This window comes from Peromyscus eremicus, chromosome 23 (genome assembly GCF_949786415.1).
Source record: "Peromyscus eremicus chromosome 23, PerEre_H2_v1, whole genome shotgun sequence".
NCBI lineage: Eukaryota > Metazoa > Chordata > Mammalia > Rodentia > Cricetidae > Peromyscus > Peromyscus eremicus.
Window position 1 is genome coordinate 3,428,775 of NC_081438.1, and position 25,507 is coordinate 3,454,281.

Consider the following 25,507-nt stretch of genomic DNA (forward strand, 5'->3'; position numbering starts at 1 on the left):
ACCGTGGGTTGTGTAGGAAAACAAACTGAGCAAGCCATGGAACGCAAACCAGGAAACAGCTTCCTCCATGGTCCCTGCCTCTTCCCCTGCTTGAGTGCCTGCCTTAGCTTCTCTCAATGATTGGCTGTACCTGGGGCATGCAAGCCAAATAAACCCTTTCCGTGGGTCAGTGTTTTATCACGGCAATAGAGAAGCAAACTAGGGTAATGATGATAATAATGTTTGTGCTGCTGCTGCTGCTGCTGCTGATGCTGATGCTGATGCTGATGGCGGTGATGATGTTGATGGTGATGCTGATGGTGGTGGTGATGGTAGTGACAGTGTTGATAAACGATGGTGGAATGATGGTGGTGATATTTGTAATGAAGGTGGTGGATGGTGGTGATGGTGATGATGATGATGTGGTATTGATTATGGTGATGATGATAAAAATGGTGACGAGAGGGCATAATGAGTTCCTTGAGTCTTACTCCACACCAAGCTCAGTGCTAAGACCTTATTATATACTTCCTTCCCCTCAGCTGTCTTAGGAAGTGGGAACAGTGATTATTCCTACTTTCCTGGGAAAGTGAGACTCAGACTAGCTAAGGGACTTGCCTGTAGACAGAGACTATAAACCTTTATCCCTGGCTGGGGCATCTCAAGGAGAAGTTGTTGTGGGGCTGGGTACTCATGCTAGAAGAGAGCCTAAGGAAACCCCAGGATTTATACCAGCATGGATACAGTGGCTGGATTTATACCAGCACGGATACATGGATACAGTGGCCATCCACTGTGTACCAGCCTCAGGCCAAGCCTCAGCTCATTCTGTGATATAAAGACTGAAATCAGCCAGTGAGCAGGGCTGTGCCCATTTTTATAGACGGTAGAGGGTTAAGGAATTGGCCACAATCCTATATACAAGAGCAATGTGCCTTCAGAGATGATTCCAAAGACCATGCCAGAATCTTCAGCTCACAATGGCAAGAGCACTCCCAACCCCTCTGGAGTCTGAAGAGCAAACAGCACATCTCTGAGCAGACTGCCTCCTAGCAACAATGCATAGATGGACAGGCTGGACACTGCATGGGTGTGTCAACAGCAGAAGTACATGCGAGGCAGCCTGCGCTCTCGCATGCCAGCACTCTAGGGAAAAGCAGCAGATGCCTGTTCGTGATTTGCATAAAAATCCTGTACAAGTGACTGGTGGTCCCTGGCAGGAAATCCCACTTGATCCGATGTGGAGTACAAGAGCCTGGTGAGCAAGTCCTGCTCATTCACAGTCCAGGAGGAGGGATGAGTGTGTGCTGGTTTCCAGGATGCAACGGGCATTTGGGCAGAGCTATGTGACCCTGGCACGTAGTAAAGTGTAAATAAAGGCTGAAGAGTCAGGTCTGCTGGTTCCAGGGCCTGGAAAACACAGCCTGTAGCTCCTGCCTGGTTTATGGGGCTTCAGAATCAATAGACGCAATAGATTTTAACACTGAAAACAACAGCCGTCATCGCAGAGCTGACCCACCTCCCATTTGCCCCCTGCACTATTTACCGAGAATCACACTTCTCTCCACCCCTTGTCCCCAGGACCCTCTTACATCCTGCCGTTCTGAAGGAAGTGTGGTCCCCAATAGGAATCATTAATTCCAATGCGACATTTGATTGAGGTTGTTTTGTTTTTAAGTCCCATTGCCATAGAGGGAAAGGCACCTTTCAAGTGGGGTGGCCCATGATCACTTGACGACCTTTGACCCTCTAAGACCAAAAGAAACCAGAGGGCCTTCTGCCTTGGTAGATGCTGCAGTGGGTGGGGCTGGGTCTCCCACAGGTGGGTTCTCAGTCCCATCAAGTTGAAGGTCAAGCTGACTATTGCCAACCACTCACTGCGAGGGACTTGCTACGCCAGGGGTGGCTGGGACTGAAAAGGAGGCTTGTCCTCCCGTGGGACTTCTGTCGGCCCTCCCTGTGAGCTCAGCACATCCGAGTGCCCCTCCTCTTCCATGTATGACCTTGTCTCCAGGGCACACTGTGCTGACCCCTGACCCCTGTCTGTCTGTCTGTCCCCTTGCAGACAATCGCTGCATGGACAGAAGGTTCCTCCCAGCCAAGTCTAAGAAACTCATCGCGCTCGCCAGCTTCCCGGGCGCCGGCAACACGTGGGCTCGCCATCTCATCGAACTGGCCACCGGCTTCTACACCGGCAGCTACTACTTTGATGGATCTCTGTACAACAAAGGTGAGGGGCGGAGCGTGAGGGGGACATCCCGCAGGGCTCGCTCAGCACGCCTGGGCTCATCCACAAAGGCCTCTGCTGCGTGCTCCTGCCACCCTCCCTTTTATGTTTGACACACACATCCTGTGTGTTCGGTCTCAGCACCTCCCCTGAGCCTGCCGGCTGATTGACATCTAGTAAGCACCCTTTAGGTTGCCATAAGCATTTCTTAAGCACCTGCTGTGTGCTAGGCACCTCACCACTGATATCGACTGACCAACAGCTCTCTGCTATCAATAGAAGTATAATAACTGTGTTTACATCAGGGCACTTATTGAGTATCAACTGCTTACCGGGCATCTTGCCGACAGTGCTGTGTGCCATGCTTTATTCTGATGCTGTGTGCTGTGTTTTATGAACACCATTGTATTAGAGATGTGCTTCCCTTGTGTGGTTTTCAAGACACATTTATAGAACACCAACTGTGTGTAGGGAATCTCAGGGAAGTTCACCACCCCCAGATACCTTGTTGGGCCAGCTACGACCTGTCCCCAGACATGAAAACTGAGGCTGAAGAGGGAGAAATAACTGGCCCCCAAAGTCACAGGATTTTTTTCAAATGGCTGATTAGAGAATGTACCCAACTGTTTCCTGATTTCACGCTCACATCCTCATCACTCTCGGGCTTTTTACTGGGCAACTAGAAATCATGGGTGGCACCGGACATGAAGCGCTCTCCTCGTTGTGGGTTTTACATCTATGTGTGGACAGACAGCCCTTGGTTGTGTCTGTGTGTTAGTGGAGGAACACTTCCTGGCTGTGTGGTCTTGGGCACATGACTGCACCTCTCTGGTCCTGTGATCGTTCACCTACTACAGCTAACAGCTGGTACCTCGTGAGGGTGGTGTGAAAGCGAAGGAGCTGGTCCATGTAACAAGGAAGTGGAGTCTGGTGTGATGGCTCAGGGGTGCCAGGCATGGCTAAGGCAAAGCTAGGCAGCAGCATCTCCCAGCATGGGAACAGGCGGGAGGTGGAGAGTGAAGGAGAGAGAAGGAGGTGGGGTGGAAGGTCGGAGCCAGCAGAGATGCAGGAGGGCTTCCTAGTTTGCGTTCAGTTGGCTGTGACAAACACTGACCAAAACCAGCTCGGAGAGGAAAGGGTTAATTTCACCTTAGCGCCCATGATCCTCCGCCCATGCCTGAAGTCAGATGGGAATGCCAGCAGAGGCTGTGGAGGGGTGCTGCTCACTGGCCTGCTCCCCATGGCTTTCTTGCTCAGCCTGCTTTCTTGTAGAACCCAGGACCACCAGCTCTGGGATGGCCCCACCCACCCTTGCCTGGGCCCTCCCCTATCGATTATTAGTCAAGTCAAGGCCCCACAGTCCAATCTGATAGAGGGAATGCCTGAGTTGAGGCTCCCTCCCTGTGAGTGACTCGATTTTGTGTCATGTTGACAAGCACACAGGGCCTGCACCTTCAGATCCCAGTTCTCTGTATTTGGTTTGGGTTTCCAGACTCTTTTACTTAGCAACTACTAGGTATGAAACGGCACCTACTATGTGTGAGGCACCTGCCAGGGTTTGAACCCAGACCCTCAGCAGACCCTGTGCTGTGCTGTCTTTATGAGCTGGTGCCTGCGGACCTTGGGGACACTGTGATACAAGGAACATACAATCTGTAATATTGGAGGTGTGAAGAGAGAGACAGAAAAAACACTTTTTTTCCCCTGCAGCTCTGAGTCCATGTCTTGGAACAATATTCTGGTGGCTCCTCAGAACCTGAGGGTCACATGATCCCCAAATAAGTAGACAACTGTGGTGACTCTGAAAAGTAATATTTAAACATGCCACATTTCTGTCATGGCGGTGTTGGGTCCTGTAGAAAAGAGGGGCACAGAAGGGGGGCCGCTGGTGGTGGAATTCAGCAATTCCCCACTACTTATTGACAAGTGAGCAACATTCCTCAGGAAAGCCCAGCCCATTGTCTTCCCGAAGTTCCTTCCTAGTCATAAAATTCTTCTGGAACATGTTCTGCTAAATGGAACCACCCCACCCCCATCTACAGACCAATTTCCCAGGGGATGGATATTTAGACTCTGCAGTAGGTATTTCTACATGATCGTGGCTTATCTTGTTGGTGCTTATTTATAATTTCCACAAACATCAAGCTAAGTTAATGCCATTATGGCATGGAAGAGACAGCATCTCAGGTCTCCCCAGACAGGGAAGTGACTTCTCATACTGTCTCCTTTGATGACATCATGATGCCTTGTTTGGGGGCATTTGGGGAGTTTTCATTACTGCTTTGTTGGTTTTGGTTTCTGGAGATGGCTTCACGGCATCTCATGGCAATACCAATCCATCTGCCTCAGCTCCCTAGCATGGGCATTGCCACCATACCCACCCAGACCTATTTTCTCCTCCAAGGGTGTATGGGTTCTTGTATGCCACCTCTGTCTGCCCATGGCTGGGGCTGTGATGAAGTGGATTTCAGTGAAGACAAAAATGAAGCCAGAGGTGGGAAGTCCTTGCCCGGGTGGTACAGAGTCCCACCAATGGGATGTGTGTCATGGAGTTGTAGCCAGGGCTGTGTGGGGTGAACTTGCCATACTCTCTCCCAAGCCCCACACCATCATCCTCAGTGCCCTCGGGATACTGTGCCTCAGAGGACCTCAAAAGCTGTTGATAAAGATCTAGTCGCGGGTATGAACCAGCCCAAATTGCAAGGCTCCTCTAATCCCTTCGGCCCAAGCAGCCCCAGGGTGAAACATAATTCAGGAAAGGGCCTTCCATGTCTGCCTCTTCTGCCCAGAGGCCCTGTGAGGGCAGCCACGGCTCTCTGAAACAGGATCAGGTGACATGCTAGCCCTTACCACCATCCACCTCCAAAGCTATATGTAAGCCGCTTATACACGTGGGCCAAACAGGAAGACATGGCACCCCATGGCCTGCCAAGGCCCCGTGGCCTCTCAGCCCAGGATTTGCTGTGGCTTCTGTTAGTTTCTATGACAGAAAACCTAAAAAAAAAAAAAAAAAAAAACAGTGTAAGGGAGGATCTGTTTTGGCTCATCCAGTCCATTATTACAGGGAAGGGGGTCAGGGAGCAGCTCAGTCCCCAGGAGAGCAATCCTCGACCACAGCTACATCACTGGAGGATTAGAAGGGCCACCCCTGGCAGCCATCTTCGCTCCCTTCATCAGAGTCCTGCTCTATGTCTCGCCAGTTTCTCACAGAGACTGGGTGAAGAAGGTGCAGATGAAAAACTGAGGCCCAGAGATGTGACACAGTGTCGGTCGGGGTCACTCACTCAGTGGTGAAGGCCACACTTGACCTTCAAGATCTTCCTAATGCCTCACCCCTCAGAGTGTGGGAGTTCTGAGGGGGAAGGACACAGGCTCAGGAGCTTGGGTGTCACGAGTTTGGTGCCTCTGAGTGCATCGTGACTCCCTCAGCCCTCTCCAGCTCCCTGGGTTCCCGGCCACCCATCCCAGGAAATCTCCTCTCACTCCCCCCAGGACTTTGGTACCTGCGGTCCCTGTCCTTTCTTGTCTTGGGATAATAACCAGTTCCTCCTTGACCTTCAGTTCTCAAATTAAACATCCCTACCCAGAAGGCCTTCCTGCACGCCACAAGCTCATGAGTTGGGCTGGGGCCCGGTCTGTATCTCAGAGGGTGGAGGTGTAGCCTGGGTCCCAAACGGAACTGCCCAGCCAGGTCCCTCCTGGGCCTGGTCCTCCTGTTCTGCTGCATGGACAGCAGCTGTGACTTTCCGTTCCTGTGATGTCGGTTAACCGATGCCACCCTCCGAGCCCTGATGCTCTGCTCGGCTTCTCTCAGGATGTTCGGTTACGTGGGTGCTCAGAACACACACAGGAAGGAATGAGTGAGTCAAGAGAGTGAGGAGTCCTGAGGTGGTGCGGGACGGGGTGGCATGTCCTTCCCGCCTCCCCACCTCCCCAGCTTCTAACTTCTCGCCCCGGGGGTTGGAGACAGGGTTCAAAGGTGAGCGAGACCACTGGCGCAGCGGCCGGACCATCTGCATCAAGACCCACGAGAGTGGCCAGAAGGAGATCGAGGCCTTCGACGCAGCCATTCTGCTCATCCGCAACCCCTACAAGGCCCTCATGGCGGAGTTCAACCGCAAGTATGGAGGCCACATCGGCTTCGCTGCCCATGCCCACTGGAAAGGCAAAGGTACAGGGAGGGAGGGCCTGGGGTGGTGTGGGGTGCAGGGTGGCCAGCATGGGGTGACGGGAGGCCCTGGGGCAGTGTGGGGTGCAGGTCAGACCTGGAGCAGTGTGGGGTGCAGGGTGGCCAGCATGAAGTGACAGGAGGCCCTGGGGCAGTGTGGTGTGCAGGGTGGCCAGCATGGGGTGACAGGAGGCCCTGGGGCAGTGTGGGGTACAGATGGGCCTGGGGCAGTCTGGGGTGCAGGTGGCCAGCATGGGGTAACAGGAGGTCAAGCCTGGAGCAGTGTGGGGTGCAGAGTGACCAGCATTGGGGTAACAGGAGGTCAGGCCTGGAGCAGTGTGGGGTGCAGGTGGCCACCATGGGGTCACCAGAGGCCCTGGAACAGTGTGGGGTGCAGAGTGGCCAGCATGGGGTGATAGGAGGATCTTGGGCCGTGTAGGATACAGGTGGCCAGCATGGGGTCACAGGAAGCCCTGGAACAGTGTGGGATGCAGAGTGACCAGCATGGCGTGACAGGGGGGAGGGCCCAGGTGGTGTGGGGTGCAGGGTGACCAGCAGGAAGCTCTCCAGAGGAGTGCAGAGCTTCTGTAATGCTCCAGCTCTGGGTGGCTGAGGCACCATGGGGCCACACCCAAAGCACCAGCCATGTAGCCCAGGAACTAAGGATTCGCACTTTACAGTGAGGCTCCCTTGCAATGGGACCCCAAGCCCTTACGCTTTCTTGAACAGCTCTAACTTTCTGGACTTAGGGGGATGACATGGGGTTAGAGAGGCTGGAAGGTACACTTTCTCTACTCAGCAGCTGTGGTTCTCACTATGGTAACAGGGACACTGCTGGTGAAATCCAGATGGCGTGGGTGGCCACGAGTTTGTGGGTCCTCTCCTGGGTACCACATGGCCCGTGTCCAGCCCCTGTGTGGTGGTGAAACCCTACAGCTGTGGGACCATTACCAGTGAACTCACCCAACAGCTCCAACCCACACGGTTCAGAGAGCTTGATGATCTGCTAGTGTCGCCCTGCTGGGCAGCATGCAGGGCCCCAGGCGGAGTGGATTTGACAGCTCCTCCCCAGCTAGGGGAGAGGCCTGAGAGAGGCCTGTGCCAGGGAGGAGGCCCTGGCTGGAACATGGACCCAGCTTCTGGCTGAGAACCCTGGTTCTCTCTTTACTAATGAGGAAACTGGGGCTCAGAGAGGTAGAGACCACTAAGGTCACTGGGATACCCAGTGGCCAAGCTCTCCTCTTCCCAGGCCTCCCTCCTGGGACCTGAGAGAAGTGGGGTGTGGGGCAGTGTGGCTGTCATCAAACCCTCCAGGAACTAGGGAGAACGTGATTCCTGGGGCAGGGTAAACGGAGCTTAGTTAGCACCCTGGGTGCTGCTGAGCTGGGATTCCAACCCAGGCATCAGGCATTGATTGATCCCCAGCCTCCACATCCAGAGACATTCACACACACACACACACACACACACACACACACACACACACACACCAGCAGCAACCACCTCATCGGCTCTGTTTCCCTATTTAAGACACCTGGGTCCTTTAGGTCAGCACTGAGTCAGGGCATATGAACCAAGACAGGGCACGTGGGGGATTGGTCCAGACTCATCTCATACTGGGGCCAAATTAACTCCATCAGCTCCCTCAGGTCAAAGCTTTGGCAGAGAACTCTCTCCAGGGAACAGAGCCCCAACTCTCCACCCTACTCCCCGCTCGTCTTTGATACCCTAGGCACCAGGACAACTGGGGGGGGGCTCATTAGTGATGCCAGTGACCAGGCTCCACCCCAGACCTGCCCGACTAGAAACACTGCATTTTCACCAGCCTTTGGGGACCTTCCTGATGCACACTTCAACACACGTCACTGCCTTAAACCCTTACTGCTCAGGTGTGGCTGGGGACCAGCAGCACCGATGTCTCCTGGGATATTTCAGAGTCCATGTCCAACCAGATTTCTCGGGGGCTCTCACAAGTTTTGAGGACTGCATCAGGACACCCTTTGACGAACAGTGGGAGAGTAGCCTGGAAAGAGAGGCCCCATAGCCACTCCCCATAGCTCCCCACAGCCCTGCTCCCTCCTGATTAGATGGAGATAAGCCTCCCCACCCCCCAACTTTGGTTCCATAACATTAATTTTACAACCCCTCTGGAGCAGAACCAAGGCAAAATTTTATGTGATATGATTACACAAGGTGAATTGTCCTGGATCTGTTTAATGAAACCGATCCTGTGTTTAATGATTCCATGGGGAACTGGCACGGAGAAACCATTAATCAGGGCCTAGTTCCTCCTGCCGACAAGAAGATGAAGCGGACACCTCCATGCTGCGGGCAGCCAGGAACGCCTGTGTGGCCTTGGCTCCCCCGGGAGGGGGGTACTTTATTTCCAGATTTGTGGGTGCTGATCCATTACCAGGAGCCCTGAGCTAGCAGAGGGCTTTTGTTACTGTTTCTACTGTTCTTTGCAATGAAGTCATTCAGGAGCTTTGAGAGGTGAAGGATTGGAGTGTGTGGGCAAACGTCTGATACGGAAGAGCTCAGAACAGCTCAGGGTGCGGCTAAGCTTTGGGAGGAAAACTCGGGCTGGGGCACAGGAGGTGTCTCGGGAAAAGCTGGAGGCCAGCATCAGCAAGGATTGTCATAAGCAGCGTTTACTCTTCTGAACCTGGAACCTCGTCAGGATCTTTGCAAAGCTTATTATCCTAAGAGGGCAGGGATGCCTGTTCGCAAGTCAGTAGACTGAAACTCAAGGAGTGAGCAAATAGCACCTCCAAGGTCATCCAATGCGGGTGGAAAAGAACAGGGTCTCCAGCCCCGGCCCCTGGCTGGGAAGTCATCTGTGGACAGCCCCTGTGTCTCAGGCAGCATCCAGAGGTAAAGGACACAGCAGGTAGAGAAGCAGCTTCCTCAGAATAGGAGGTGCAGGTGATGGGATCGGAAGACATACCAGGCGAGTGTCTTCAGGATGGTCACATGTGGCCACACCTGAAGTCTAGGCCTGTGGTGCGCTGGATGACAAGGGCCAGCCTCACCTGAGTTTCTCCTGGGATCGTCGCAGCTATCCTGAGTCACCAAGGATGCTGAGAGGGGACTCAGACGTGGGGACAGGCTGATAAAGGGAAGGAGCCCCTGTGTGTGCTTAAAGTCTCCTAATCATCCAGATACATCTGGCCCCAGCCCATTATAACAGTACGGGCCCAATTAGTCAGCTGCCTTGTGAATAATCTATTTTAAGAATAAAAAAATAACCTATCGCCAGCATAAATATTTCTCAAGTAGCCGTGGGGTTCCAGGAGGGGACTGGGAGAGAGGCATCTCAGGACGGCCTCCATGGGTTCTGTCAAGAAAAGCAGCCTTTTATCACGGCACAATTTAGCAGTTGGGATTTCAATTTAGTTCAGTGTCGGTTCCCCCCAGCTCCTGCTGGGTACCAGGCTGTGGGAGGAAGTGGGGATGCGGCTGCTGGTGTCTCCAGAGGATCTGGGCCAGAGTGAGGCAGGCTGGATTGGATGGTGCTTCCCTGCTGTGTGACCTTGAACAAGTCGATTCACTGAGTCTCAGTCTCCTTCCTGGCCCCAGTGCCCAACAGTCATTTCCTTTTGGGGTGTCTAGGAGGGCTAAGTGAGACAGAAAGGCTCCATCATCCAGTGAGGGGTTAAGAGTCAGGAGGATTTTAAGGTCCCCAACCTAGCTTGAGGGACTCACTGGTCTGTCATGCATGGCCCACTCTGGATGGGGCGCTGCATCATCAAATGTTGAGCCTTTGGGGTTCTCCAGCTGAGTTGGGGCTGATGCTGCTCCCAGCATTCCAGTGCCCACCTTGGGCCTCTCCCGGCTCCCCTTTCACCTGAGCCTGAGCCTCAGCAGCTCTCCTTGAGACTTGCTTGCTGTACAACTAACCCAAGGAGTGTTCTCAAGTCAGGCAACCCCAAAGGCACCCTCCCAGTCGGGTGACTTTCTGTCACATGGCAAGATGGCTGATGAGCCCCCACCCCCCAAAGAGACCGTTTGTGACCATTTCAGTAGAGAGTAGAGAGACCACATGAACAAGACTAACAATCCTGTTCAAACCACCCCCACAGGCTCAGCCGGCAGTGCAGACAGACGCGTAATCAGGGTGACCACACAGTCATGACTCACTGTGTGATCAGGAGAGAGAATTGGTCCTGCAGAGCCCAAAGGAGGCCTCTGCCTGAGCCCCGGGAGCCAGCGAAATGACTTCTTGAACAACAGCAGGGATGGTGGTAACTTTGCTTATTGAACAACACCAGGGCTCAGGCCAGTACACCAACAGTCCCTGGTGCTCTGGCCACACTCGGTACACAGCCCACCATTCCCCATAAGCATGCTGTTATTGCTTACAACACCTTGGCAGCAAAAGCCCTGCACCATGCAGCCAGGTCTCCCTGAGTGACTTTGAACAGTCACTCACCCACTCTCTGCCTCAGTTTCCTCTTCTGCTAAATGATAGCCACAATGATGCTGGGCTGTGAGGAGTGAGTAGAACTAACCCCTGCCTACATCACCACATTGAAAACACAGTTCCAACCCGGCCATATGCCTTTATAATGATCCTATCAATGGAAATGATAGACCTATGGTGTGAATATATTTACATAAATTATATGTAATATAAATCTATTCTATAAAGCCAGGCATGGTGGCACACACCTTTAACCCCAGCACTTGGGAGGCAGAGGCAGGTGGATCGCTGTGAGTTCCAGGCCAGCCTGGTTTACAAAGCAAGTTCCAGGACAGCCAGGGCTACACAGAGAAACCATGTCTCAAAAAAAAAAAAAAAAAAAAAAAAAAACAAAAAAAACCCCTTCTATATAAATTTTATATAATTTGCAGAGTACAGTGTCTAGGAGGGAGCTGGAAGCACATGGACACAGCCTGTTCTTTTCGTCAGAATGGAGTCTTGGACATGCTGTCTTTTTTCCTTTCAGTTGATGGAATCATCTGGTTGGCTTTACCTTTTGAGGAAGACTCTGTGACTAGTTTGGAATTTAGTTATCCTACTTAAAGGCCTTTTATAACACTATGTGTTACTCACTAATTAACAGACCAAATTGTATAAACAGATTTCAATATTTGTCCTTGTAAAAGTTTTACAATCATTATTGAATTTAGTAGGAATATTCTAAAGAGGCATGTCTCTAAACAGATTTTTTTTTTAATGATTAAAGCAATGACTAACTATTCAAAAAACAAAGGCTTTGTTCAATGGGAAAACACATTTAATCAAGGTTTTAAATACACATTTAAGTCAAAGAATAAACAAAGGATTTTATTGTTGTTTCAAGCGATTTTTTGGTAAACGTTACTAAGAACAAATCAATACTTAAAGTATTGTAGAGAATTAATCATCAATTTTATCTCAGAGTATTGAATTGACCTTAAGCTTTATAACTTCAGTATAAATACATCTTATTTTTATTATTACAAAATTTAGAAAAAAATTTTTTGGTTTTTTTTTTTTGTTTTTCGAGACAGGTTTTCTCTGTGTAATAATCCAGGCTGTCCTGGAACTCACTCTGTAGACCAGGCTGGCCTTGAATTCAGAGATCTGCCTGCCTCTGCCTCCTGAGTGCTGGGATTAAAGGTGTGTGCCACCACACCTGGCTTAGAAAACAATTTTAATGAGGTAATTTTAAAAGAAAGTTCAGGAGGCTATAGTATAGAACAGAAAATATGGTATCTTAGATATCCAAACATTATAAACACAGGTAAAGTACATTAATAGTTTTTGTTTACTTAACCAAATTTAAATTAAATATTTGCTAAAGAGTTAAGCCATGAGATCTGATACCTTGAAGAGTTTCGCTTTTATGCGTGCGTGGTTTTCATTGTCATTGTTGGAAAAAGCATTTCCTTTTATGAGTCTTTACCAGACACCAAAAGTATGAGGCGTAAAGCGTGGGATGGAACTAAGCTTTCACATTCATGACTTTATTATTCTTTTTAATTAGAAACAGAGTTGAATAATTCTGTTGAATTCTTAACTATGGTGTAACATGTTAAGATGATCTGTAAGCTCTGAGATGTCTATGCAAACCTAACAGTAAGTCCTTAAAAGGACAATTCAAAAAAGTAGACACTTAGGATTTTCTCTTACATCGGCCGTGCCAGGATCCGGCTCTTGAACCCCTACTTGTCCATTCATTTGTTTTTGTTTTTTTTGTTGTTGTTGTTTTGTTTTTTTTATTTTTGTTTTTCGAGACAGGGTTTCTCTGTGTAGCTTTGCGCCTTTCCTGGAACTCACTTGGTAGCCTAGGCTGGCCTTGAACTCACAGAGATCCGCCTGGCTCTGCCTGCCGAGTGCTGGGATTAAAGGCGTGCGCCACCACCGCCCAGCCATTCATTTGTTTTTAAAGGGACACTGGTGCTCACACACATCCTTGAAATGTTGGTATGCATATAAACACTCCCATATAAACAAGACCTAAAGGACAGATGTGAGCTGGCCTGTTAATCTGTGGGACAGAGTTCAGTGTGTCAGGGGTGGTCGTTGTCACTAGGGAAAACATAGGCTAAAGCAGAAGCAATCATATCGTAGTTATTTATTCCCTCAAGCGATAGGGACTGTGTTGTAAACCAGAACAGGATAAGGATCAGGAGATGATGTCTTCATCAGAATTGTATCTTGTACTTAAAAGCAGATTTAAATTTTTCTCAATCTGAAAAGTCATGTTTGTTGTCCCAGAGAAAGATTTAGGACCATCCAAAGAGCCCACTGAAAAGCAGAACGCACAAAAAGGAGATTTAGTCAACATGGTCATGCTGGGAAGGGGGACGATGAGGTACAGGAAACCCCTCGTTTGTCTTTAGGGACCTGAAGTGAGATCAAGGTATAAAGACCGGGGATATGCAGGACTCATCGGTCCTCAGGACTCATCATCATCTGCGCTTCAGTCTTGTTCTCTAAGGTGGCGGACAAGTTGCTACAACTGTTTGAAATCTCTTTCAGGGAGACAGGGTCCCCCTCCTGCTGGTGCCCTTCCCTCTTCCAGCATGAGATTCCTGGGGGAACCCCTGTATCCTGAGGCTCCATTCCTTCAACAGTCTGACAGTCCGCTGAGACACACATGCGTCTCTGGAGACTATCTTCATTTCTGCCAGACTGGTTACTGGGGGGGGGGGGGATCAGTTTTTACGATGATGTTCCCCAGAAAAGCCACTTGTTACTACATAAGACCCAGAAGCGGAGCTGGATGGGCCTGGAAAATGCCTATTGCTGGTGTCAGTGGCACTCAGACATCTAGAGAGTTTCTTGTTAGATAAAAGGAATGCAGAATCCTGTGTTTAGGAGGATCCGCAGGGCAGGACAGCGGATAGGGAAACTCCACAAGATGCTTGAAAATGGGTCTCAGCTTAAGTCCCCAGGATGCTGGAGAGGGGACACAGATTCACTTGGTTATCTTTAATAGCCGGAGGAGTTCCCCTAAGCTCAGGCCAAGCTGAGATTTGAGGCGTTAATGCTGAAAGGAATTTTAGAACTGGTTAAGACACTTTAATGTTAGAATTACAGGGAAACAAGCTGTTTAAAGAAATAGTAAGAGAGGAGGCCACAAAGCAGCAGCCAGAGAGAGAGGAGAGGCAGGGGATGAGGTGGGGGACAGGGGGAGTTATCTTAGCATTTGCCTTTGACATAAACCTCCCCAAAAGTTTTTTTTTTATTAATTTTCCACTTTAGCATCTAATTTAACTTGTGTGGCTTTAAGAGCTCTTTACTATGAATTACCAATTTGGAGATCAATTTTTGGAGATCATTTTACATCTTAGTGAAAGCTGGTTGCCTATTTGTGATTTCCCCCCCCCCCCCAGGACTTTGCTTTTATTGCCTACTACTTTGGAGGTGGTAACTGTTTGGGTTATCTTTAGTGTGTTTCTTCCAAAACACTTGCAAGTTAGTCAGCAATTATCGCTCCCAGAACCTGCTAGAATGCCAGATGGCCGTTACCTCCAGGCAGTTCCTCCATTTTAGAAACCTCGTGGCCGTGTTTATATATATTTTTTTCTCTTTCTTTTTTCTGTTCTCCTGAAAAGTCACCCCGTCTGTGCTCGCTGGGGAACATGTGGTTTTGGTCAGTTTTATATGCTGCTTTTGGCATCGACCTTCTTGGCTTTTACCCTGGAACCGTCTTCTCCTACTGGGTCTTTGGTTATCCTACATGTGTACACAAACACGAGAGAGTTCAAGACCCAGGGTGAACAAACCCTCGTAAGCGTCTTCCCTGAAGAGCCAGTAAAGTATCTTCTGACCCCAGAGTGGGGCCATTGCACAGAGTGGGGCCTTCCCTGTGACACCGCCGCACTCTGGGGTGGGGTGGGGTGGGATCGAACAAGTACCTCTTGTCCTCAGTGTCTTTATCATCAGATGATCATAACGTTCCTGAGCTAAAGGGTTGACACAGTCACAGGAGACGCAGCAGAAAAAGGCAGACTTAAGCATCTGAGGAGCCCGGCAGAAACAAAGGTCAAATGTCAGGAAACAAAGGTCAAGTGTCAGGAAGCAAAGGTCAAGTGCTAACAAATCAAAACATTTCAAAGACCAGGAAAACCTGGGCAAAAAAAAAAAAAAGAAAGAAGCCAAAATGCCTTCAAAAGTCCCAGAAGCAAACAAAATACTGAAAACAAGCTAAATAGAACCTAAATTGCCTTTAGAGTTCTGAATGCAAGCAAGCAAACCAAACCAAATGTTAGAACAAAATGCTTTCAAATAATTGATAACCTTAAAACAGATACTTTGAAAGCAGACGAAGAGAGATTCCTATCACAATAGGATCTGCTAGCCAGCCCAGAATAGACAGACTGTCCACAAAACCAAGGGAGGTTTGGAGCCCCAGAAAGAACTCACCATCAGTCCCCAGGAGGAAATAACACCAGATGACCGTGCAGGGTCCTGGCTTCCGTTCAAGCGATTCCTCTGGTGAAAAGCGGACCATTTTTGGAATCCCACATGTCACCGTATCTGTTGACACAAAAAACCACATCTCTCATCTTAAAGGAAATATGAGATAGTTCATTCTGGAGCATTTTGAGTTACCATGGCCCAGAAACACAGATTTAGGTTACCCCAAATTCCATGTTCCAATGTGGAAACCGTTTCATGAACATTTGTGGTTTTACAGGACAAAGAAAGTCATACACCAAGACAAGTGTAAAATGTATTGATTGGTACATCAGGGAGGTGGGTACAGCGAGATGAGGTAAAGCTTTTCTGTAGGCCCAAGAAGCTATCTGATGGCATCCTTCGCTTTGGGGTTGGTGGAAGCTAGCCATCTGCTAAGTTAATAGATTCCAAAGGGTTTCTATCTACTAGTCAGGGGGAGGGGGCTTAGTTCTGACACGGGCGGGCAAGGAATGGCGGTTCCAGAGGGCTAGAACTAGCCCAGGGTAAGGTAATTAGTCCCTGGACCTGCAACATCGCAACCTCTCCATGGTACTGCAATGCTAGTCAATCAGTGTCTGCACGGACAGCTTCTTTCCAAGAATTCTGGTTCCCGAGATCAAACCTGGGGCTCCCAGCATCCTAGGCGAGCAAGCGTCTACTCCCCAGCCCTTCCTGCCTAACCGTGCACCTCTTATTACTTCCTTACCTCCACATTTTGGTAGTATATATTTATATGCGGTGGTCTATTTGTGTATAGGGCTGTGCCTGGAGCGAACCAGGCACCAGTCAAGTGGGTGTTACCCCAGAAAGTACAAGTGGGTTCAGAGGTCTGGAAGGTGTCTCATCTGCCCATCTGGTGGCGTACTGATGCCCTGCTCTCTCCACAGAGTGGCCCGAGTTCGTCAGGAACTATGCCCCGTGGTGGGCCACACACACGCTGGACTGGCTCAAGTTTGGCAAGACGGTACTGGTGGTGCACTTCGAGGATCTGAAGCAGGACCTCTTTGCGCAGCTGGGCCGAATGGTCAGCCTGCTGGGCGTGGCGGTCAGGGAAGACCGGCTGCTGTGCGTGGAGAGCCAGAAGGATGGCAACTTCAAGCGCTCGGGGCTCCGCAAGCTGGAGTACGACCCTTACACCGCCGAGATGCGCAGGACCATCGCTGCCTACATCAGGATGGTGGACACAGCCCTGCGCAGTCGCAACCTCACCGGGGTGCCCGATGCCTACGGCCCAAGATGATGGGTGGCCAGGGAGGGTCCCAGCTCCCCCCTTGGCTCCAAGAGCTGGCTTCCCTCTGGCATGATGACAACCCTAGGCTTCTGCCTGCCTTCAGAGAGACCCCCTCTGAGGCCTGGGGAGGAGACATCCAGGCACCTTCCCCTGGCTGCCTGGCTTGGGGAGTCCCTGCCCCTGCTGTTGGTGGGGGGGGGGGGGTGAGATGATTATCATGGAGACAGCAGTGGTTGGGAGGTTCTGGATGTGACAGCTGATGAACAGTTCTAAGCAGTGACCCTGCAGCTGACTGTGTGGGCCCCTGTCTCTTCCCCTGAGCGAGCACTGGCTTTATGATCTCTCTCAGGCCATCTGTGTGTGACAGACAGATGTCTGGGACCTGTCTCCATGGCCTTAGATCTCTGGCTTCTGAGGTAGGGGGAACTGGTGCCCTGGCACCACCGGGGGAACTGTCCCCCAGGCTAAATCACATATGAGATCCAAGCTGGGTGCTGTTCCACTTCGAGGGCTGGAACTCTGTCCTTTCTGCCCACACTGTGTCTTGGAGGTCAGGGTGACTTTGGGGGTTTTGGCCCTTCTTCCAAAGTCCCTTAGGTACCAAAAACCAACCCAAAGGTTGGTCATGTACCACGTACAGAGCCCCCAGTGACCCATCTTTCCAGGGTGGGGTCCACATGTCTGTCTTACACTGCCCTCCTGAGCCCTTAACCAGGGAGTCCTTTACTACCCAGGGGAGGGAACAGAGTCCTCCAGCTCAGACGGAGCCACACTCAAAACAGTCCCCCTACCCACAAGACATCAGCCTCCCTTCCCTCGCTTACAGCCCAACAGGGCCAGTCCCCCCACACACCCCCAGGGGGGACTCCTTAGAAACGGGGTAATGAATGGCTGTCCGTTCCCATTGCACCACTGCTTTCTCGATGCCGAGACACCAAACCAAAGGATTTCTGACTTGAGTCACTGATCATGTTTTCCAAAGCATGCATCCAGGATCCCGGCTCCCCACCTCGGATCCCCGTGGCTTCCCCTCCAGCCCACACCTTCACCATCCCCATTGCATAGACACAAAAGCCATAGTCACAGCCCCCTTGCTCTTCTGTCTGGAGCAGCCTCCACCTCCCCCACCCCCGAAGTCTTGGGGGGGCAAATGAGCACTGGTTCCCACCTAGCCAAGGAACCCCGGAGAAGGTTCGTGCAAAGAGATATATTTTTTTAAGAGGAATATGACCAAGACATTCTGCCCCTTGGACACTGGCCATGCAAAAAGAAGGGCCAGAGACTGTCCCTGATTCCCTTCTCCGATGCCCTCGTCTGAAGGGTTTGGACCACCCCAGGGCTCAGCCAGGGGGCTCTGAATGTATTTTGTATGGTGTTTCTTCCCCCCCCCCAGGCTAATTTCTAGTTTTCTTTCACCGGGTAGTAGATGGCCGGGTCTCTCCTCCTGTTTGGAGGTCAGTTCTCTCTGGGTCCAGAACCCGGGCCAGTTCCTTGCTAGTGGCCACCTCTGGTCACAAACTTTCTGTTCGAAGATTCCTCAGGTCGACACTGTCATTAAAAAGAGTTTTGTTGCTAATTCTACCACGTGGCCCTGTTGTAGATGGTGAGTTCACAAAGGAGACATTTTCTTGGGTGTGTGTGTGTGTGTGTGTGTGTGTGTGTGTGTGTGTGAGAGAGAGAGAGAGAGAGAGAGAGAGAGAGAGAGAGAGAGAGAGAGAGAGAGAGAGAGAGAAGAATGTCCAGGAGAGGGCTGAGGATTCTCTGGGTATGTGCACAGATGTGGAAGAGGGTGTGGTGTCCCATGGGAGGTGTTGCTTCTGTGTATGTGAGTGACAGAGACCCTGTATGGAGCCAGTGACAACATAGAGACACAGGGAAGTCTTTCTGACACCCAGGGGCCCTGTGGTTGGCCTGTTTGATCTCCAAACCTCTACCCTGGCTTCTCAGACACCAGTCTGCAGCTTTTGTGGGGAAGGCTGTGACTAGAGACTTTCCCAGTCGGAGGGAGAAAGAGCTTTTAATGTTGCCTTGTTGGCACTGAGCGGGAGGGGCAGCTGAGACAGGCAGGGCTTCACCCCCCTCAAAGTCCTGGGCCACCAACGCAGGAGCAAGAAGCAGGACTTCAGTGGCAGAGTCATTGGGGGAGGGAATGCTGCTCATGAAAGCCATGCTGGGTGACAGAGTTCATCTGGGCCTGGGGTGACTCAGATCTCAGTCTTCAACCAACTCTGACCTGTCACAGACACACCCAAGCCTAGACCCTTGAATCTGGTCAACCAAACTGAGACCCTTAAACCTGGGTCACCTTAAACCTAGACCCTTTAACCTGGGTCTCCCAATCCTAGACCCCTGAACCTGAGTCACCCAATCCTAGACCCCTGAACCTGGGTCACCCAATCCTAGACCCTTTAACCTGGGTCTCCCAATCCTAGACCCCTGAACCTGAGTCACCCAATCCTAGACCCCTGAACCTGGGTCTCCCAATCCTAGACCCCTGAACCTGGGTCTCCCAATCCTAGACCCTTGAACCTGGATTATAGCTAAATCTTGTTACAGTTTATATGACCATAGACATATACTGATCCATGATCAGTCTTAGACTAACCCTAATCCTTATCCTATCTCCACACTGACTGAGTCCCAAGGCTGGTCCTATGCATACTGAGCCTTGCTCACAGCTATTTGATCACTCTAACCATGTTCCCAGCTAATCCCTGACCTGCCCCCAAACAGATGACATTGATGTCTCTTGAATGGTCTGTGTCCTGACCGACTCTAGGTGCTGACTAAGCCACAGTCTTGGCTTGGAAGGCATCTGAACCTTGGTCATGTGTGCCCTGATGTGACCTTACCACCAGGCTTGAATAGTCCTGGTGGCCTACTCCTGAACCACTGTGCTGGCTTGCTTTGAAACTAAGTCCCATCTATGTCTTCCGAGGCCACCTCCACCCACCCACTCGCAGTGATGGAAACCATGTGGCATCTAGCTGGCCTGGATTCTTGTCTCAGGATCACAAGGAATCTACTGCATCCATCTCCCACTCCTCTCTGATGCTCCAGGCCATGGCCAGGGGTGAAGCTGGGCTGAAACACCTGTCACAGCTGATATCTGCCCTTCCTGTGGCCATTTTTAGTCAAATCTTTACCTTTCAGACTTCGGTGGAACTAAAGGAACAGTCTTTTGATCACTTGCTCACACATACTTACTTCCTAAGTATGGATTGCCAGTGTGTCAGACCCTGCGCCCTGTTTTAGAGTCTAAAAAAAAAAAGATTTAAAAAGTCCCCATCCCTGCAGATGTCCGCGGAATCAGAAAGCGTTTGGGGAGGAGGAGAGTAAGGCCCCTGGTGACCCTGTGAGCTGCAGAGACTGCTGAGCCTGAGCCCGCTCATAGCTCAGGCTCTCACTGTGGAAAACAACAGGAAGAAGAGCTGTGGGTCCCAGTGGTCCCCAGCACAGGGGGGCAGGAGGCATCCACGCTGGGCTCTGCTGTCTTCCCACAGTGGCTCCCAGACTCAAGTAGAATAAGGCTGATTATTGGAATCAATCCCAGGTTTTTCCCAGGCACCCTGGAGGCGTCCACATCCCATGTAGAGGGAAGAGGAGAGGCAAGGGGGTGCAGGCAGGTCCTCCAAAGACTATCCTCCCGGCTCAGATCCAGCCCCTCTTCCCCTGGGTCTCTCTTTTGTTGTCTTTCTCCTCCTCCTTCCTCCTCCTCCCTGTTTTTCTTACAGCCATGGTTTCCCTCTCTGAGATCCGATCTCCTCCAGCTGCCCAGGGTGCCTCTTTCTTCTCTGCCTGCCCCTGGCTGTCCCTGGCCATCCCTGGCTGTCCCTGGCCGTCCCTGGCCATCCCTGGCCGTCCCTGGCTGTCCCTCTGCCCCTCTCACCATCCCCTCATCCTGGTCTCTGCATTGTTATTGCAAGTGTCTCTCCATCTCTACCCCTGGATCGTGGAACTCTCGACTCCTCTCTCCTGCCCTCCCTCCCTCTCTCCCACCCCGTTGTTGCCTCATCCTGCAGCGTGGGGGTAGCTCTGTGGGATCCAGGCATCAGGAGACAAATGTACCCGGGCTGGTAACCAAGGAAGTCGTTTCCTTAGCAACAAAAATCTACAGGCAGGGGCTGCACTGCCCTGTCCCTAGCTCTGCTATTACAGTAATAGGATAAAGGAAGAGGGAAGGAAAAATGAGAGAGGGAAAGAAAGAATGGATGTCAGGCTGAGTGCCTCAGTGTGACGCTGCTGTGGTCCCTCCAGGAAGGGACAATGCACCGGCACCAGCTCATTGTCGGATGCTTTGGGAACACTCAAAATTTGAGGCACAGAGTGGGTGAGAGCTGAGGGAGGCAAAGTGTTAGGGTAAGCACCTGGAGGGCTAGACCACAGGTCGGATATGTAGAAAAGATAAAAAACGGCAAATGGGGCCTGGAGCTCCCAGGCTCAGCCATCCCCAGACACCAGGGGGATCCCGTGACTGAATGAGAACACAGTGAGGGGACTAGGTGATTGGGGAAAGTATCCTACAGTTTCCAGTCCCTCAGGGGTTTCCCTCAGTGGGTACTGGGGTAGGAGAGTATAATGAAGGATGCAGAGATCTCCCCTTCCATCCTCCCTTCTGAACTGCTAGGGAGAAACATGGAGGCAGGAACCACCCAGGGCATGACCAAGGCGCGAGATGCTTAAAGAGGTTAGGTAATTCACTGAGACACAAAGGTTGACGACAATGCTTGGGTTGGAACCAGAAACCATGGGAGCCCGTTTGGAAGGTAGAAGGGGCAAAGGGGGTACTGAGAGAGAGGAAGGGGAGCAGAGACAGAGAGAGAGACAAAGACAGAGACAGAGGGGGAAGGAAGAGAGGGAGAGAGAGGGGGAAGGAAGAGAGTGAGAGAGAGAGGGAAGGAAGGGGGAGGGAGAGAGAGGAGGGAGGAAGGGAGGGAGGGAGGGAGAAAGGGGGAGCCTTAAATCATCACTCTGATGACGCACCCTGAATGCGTGAGCACCCTGTACAGCTGTGAAGTTGGTCTCCAAAGAACACTTCCATCCAGGTGCATTCCCTTCCAGAGAGACAGGTTGGGTCCCCCTTCTAGGCTGGTGCTCAAGATTCAGAGGGATGTGGGAGGCATGAGGATGGAAGGGCAGAGAGCTGTTTGTGGAGACAAGAAAACACATCCCACCTCTTTCCAAAAAGCACTGAGGCGCAGGGTGAGGTGCACGCAGCCACGCGTCTGTCTGTCTGTCTGTCTGTCTGTCTATTCGTCGTCTTTGCCAGTTTACAGCTTCCTTCAGATCTGCAGCCTCTGGGGTTGCCTGCTTTCCACTCCTCCCAGGAAGTGGCCAATGGCCAAATGTCCTTAGGACTCCATTCAGGCTTCTTCTCCCAGGCACCCTGACCACACAGACCGCGTTCAGCCTCTCCTCAGCCACCCTGATCACGCCTTTGGAAGGGGCAGTACATGTGGTCATGTTAGAATCCCCAGGCATGCGTGTGTGTGTGTGTGTGTGTGTGTGTGTGTGTGTGTGTGTGTGTGTGTTGTGTGCATGAGGCTTCCTGGAAAGCTGTGTCTGCAGAGGCAGGCTGACTCATCAGAACAGCAGCTACGTGGAGAGGTGGGAATGTTGCAGGTCCAGAGCCCAATTACAGTTTACTCTGGGCTATCTTCAGGGCCGTTCCTTAGCTGCCTCTGTTGGACCTAACGTCCTATGACTCACAGGTCATAGGTGAAGGTGAAGCCTTCTGGAATGTTTTAACTCAGCAGACCCCCCCAGCGTCCACCTGGGAGCTAAGTGTGTCATCAGAACACACCCGAGGCCTCCAGCCAGGGCTCCTCCTCCAGTGTATTCGGAAAGCGTCTCCATCTGTGACTGGCCTTTTCTATTGCTATGAAAAACCTCATGAAACAGCTTCTATGTTGGGACATGGCATCTGGGGAGACCTAAACCTGTGTTCCCGGGGCCACGGTCACTCCTATTTGGCTCTAGAATAAAACCTCTCTTCTTTGGAAGTGAGAGCTGTGTTTTTGCATTGACAGTGTGTATGCGTGTATATGTGTGTTTGTGCATGTGTGTGTGTGTGTGTGTGTCTGTGTGTGTGTGTCTGTGTGTGTCTGTGTGTGCATGGAGGTGGGTATGCTCATGTGTGCTCACATGAGTGCACATGGCTGTCTGTATGTTTGTGTGTGCATGTCCATGCACATGTCGCGTGCCTCCCCAGGCCGTGAACTCCGTGAGTCTGAAAACCCAGTCTTCCTCCTTCATTTACAGATGTCTCCTGACGCGGACAGTGACAAGCACTGGCCTGATGCAGAATCATGTGCCCACCGTGTCACATCCCGCACCCGCTAGAGCTCAAGCGTTTGAGGCCCGAGATGGGAAGATCCATCTTCTGGACACTGACCAGAGAAAGGAGGGAGTGGGAGATAATGGTTCCCATGGTAACAGTAGCTTCTGGTTGCTAAGCACCAATTATGAGCTGACAGAAGCTAAGGGTTTCACAAGCCTATCGCCCCAAAGTCACTCCCAAGACCCCTGTGAGGAAGGAACGCTTATCCTCCCCATTTCATGTCAGGATACCAAGGCTCAGAGAGGGAAGGTAATGTGGCCAAGGTGGCACAGCTTAAAGAAGGTGGAAGAGGACTTTGAACCCAGGAAATCTGGTGTGGTGGTTAGAACGAGAATGGCCCCCATAGGCTCATATATTTGAATGCTTGGTCGTGGGGGGAGTGGCGAATTTGAAAAGATCAGAGGATTAGGAGGTGTGGCCCTGTTGGAGTAAGGGGGTGGGCTTTGAGGTTTTAAAATCCCAAGCCAGGCCCAGTGTCTCTTTCTGCTTGCGGATGTAGCTCTCTGCCTGCTGCCATCCTGCCGTCACGATAACAGACTAACCAAACTGTAAGCAAGCTCCCGGCGAAAAGCTTTCTCTCACCAGAGTCGCCCTGGTCACGGTGTCTCCTCACAGCAACAGAACACTGAGGCATCTGGTTTGAGAACCTACTTAAGTGATCATGTGCTGCTACATGGTAGATGTGGGGCAGATACGAGGTCAGGATGAAGAAGGAAGCTGGGAACCCGACAGGATGCTGGGGAGGGATGCTGAGGGTGGTCTACCACGGAGGCGAGGAGGAGACATGGGGCACACGGCCGGTCTTTCCGTGGTTGCCTAGACCTCGAGGACTCAGATTGGGAAACAAGAAGCCACTCAAAGCTGTGGTTCCCAGATTCACACAATGAAACCCCAACTTCCCACACAGGGGCGTTTAGCAATGTCTGGAGGTGTTTGGGGGTTTTTCCACAGCTGAGGGTGTTGCTGGCATGTTAGTGGGTGGAGACAAGGAAGGTCACGTCTCACCCCACAGTTCACGGAGCATACTGGTGAAATGAAACAAGCCACTCTGAGAGCAGTGGGTTCAGGGGTGGCCAGATGCCTCCCAGTTCTCAGCTGCAGGGATGGCTAACAGGTTCCCATGACAACTGCCAGGCAAGGAAGGACCTTGGATTCTGTGGCTTTATAGGTTTTCTGCAACTCTTTCTCCTGCTGGAACTACCCACCCTCTTCCCCACAATCCATAGAAAAGAATGAGCTAGAGAGGCAGGCGTGGTCCGAGACCTTTTCCTGATGATAAATGAGGGCACAGGACTAATTTGGGGTGGGGTGTAAAAAAAGGAAGTGTAAAACCACAAACGCCCAACTAGCATATGTGGAAGAGACTGGAAAGGGAGGTGTTGAGCCAAAGCCATGAATTGTCTTTCCAGAAAAAAAAAAAAAATTATGTGTAGTTTTCCAATCCACTAAGGGGCTGAGGATGTAACTCAGTTGGTAGAGTGCCCGGTTCCATCCCCAGCACCTCATAAACCAGGTGTGGTGGTGTACATCTGTAATCCCAGCCTTCAGGAGGGGGAGGCAGGATGATGAGGAGTTCCAAGTCATCCTGAGCTGTTGTGATTTCAAGGCTAGCCTGAGCTACATGAGACCCTGTCTCAACAAACCAAAATCCCTTGGCGCCTCAGTTAGGCAATTAGACTCTCTGTGTTAAAACAGTGGGAACCTGTTTTCAGTATTGGCTGTTACAGAGCTTCCCACTCTGGGGTGCACCCAGGAGATGTCTAAGCAAGCAGAGGAAGGGGAGGTATGCCTGGCATCTAGTGAGTTCGTGTAAAACTCCACCTTACAAATTTATAATTTGTAGCTTTATTTCCTATCTGTCCCGACTTGTTTTGTCAACTTGACACAAGCTGGAGTCATCTGAAAGGAGGGAACCTCAATTGAGAAGATGCCTCCATGAGATCCAGCTGTAGGACATTTTATTAATTAGTGATTGATTAGAGAGGACCCAGCCCATTGTGGGTGGGGCCATCCCTGGGCTGCTGGCCCTGGGTTCTATAAGAAAGCAGGCTGAGCAAGCCATGGGGAGCAAGCCAGTAAGCAGCACCCTCCATGGCCTCTGCATCAGCTCCTGCCTCCAGGTCCCTGCCCTGCTTGAGTTCCTGTCCTGACTTCCTTTGATGATGGACTGTGGTGTGGAAGTGTATGCTGAATTAACCCTTTCTTTCCCTAGTTGCTTTTGGTCATGGTGTTTATCACAGCAATGGAAACCCAGCTGGACGGTGGACTTGGAGATTGAAAAACCTTGTGCCACTTCATTTCCTTTCTCTGCTTTGTGCTCTGTGGTTGAGGATGTGAGCTCTCAGCTTCCCGCTCCGGCCACCATGTCTGCCACCTGCTGCCACACTTCCCTGCGACAATGGACTCCTATCCCTCTGGAATCATAAACCTAAATAAGCTCATCTGTAAATTCCCTCGGTCACGGTGTTTTATCACAGCAACAGAAAAGTAACTAATGTGGGGCTGGAAGCATTTGTCGGGTGCACTGGGCCAGTGAAGCTCCCTGGTGAGGCATGGGCAGGGCGGTGGTGATGAATGCACAGATGAACCAGTAAACTGCCAAGAAGTGGGTCAACCAGCAAATGAAGCCATGCATAGGATTGGATGGACGAATGTGAATGAGTCGT

The 25,507-nt window shown here is 51.2% G+C and overlaps 1 protein-coding gene and 1 long non-coding RNA gene across 2 annotated transcripts in view; both read left to right on the plus strand.

Annotated features, from left to right (window-relative positions):
• The window catches only part of Wscd2 (WSC domain containing 2), a 40,972-nt gene extending 24,275 nt beyond the window's left edge, over positions 1–16,697 (plus strand). Inside the window, exons 6-8 of the mRNA XM_059249310.1 lie at positions 2,045–2,209; positions 6,177–6,377; positions 16,158–16,697. Coding sequence (XP_059105293.1) covers positions 2,045–2,209; positions 6,177–6,377; positions 16,158–16,510 — 719 coding nt within the window. The 3' untranslated portion in view covers positions 16,511–16,697. The remainder of the gene's footprint in view (positions 1–2,044; positions 2,210–6,176; positions 6,378–16,157) is intronic.
• Positions 16,698–22,669: 5,972 nt separating this feature from the next.
• Positions 22,670–25,290, plus strand: LOC131898203 (uncharacterized). Its single transcript, XR_009375873.1, has 2 exons — positions 22,670–23,090; positions 25,054–25,290. It is a non-coding gene; the product is annotated as an uncharacterized LOC131898203 (long non-coding RNA).
• The last annotated feature ends 217 nt before the right edge of the window (positions 25,291–25,507 follow it).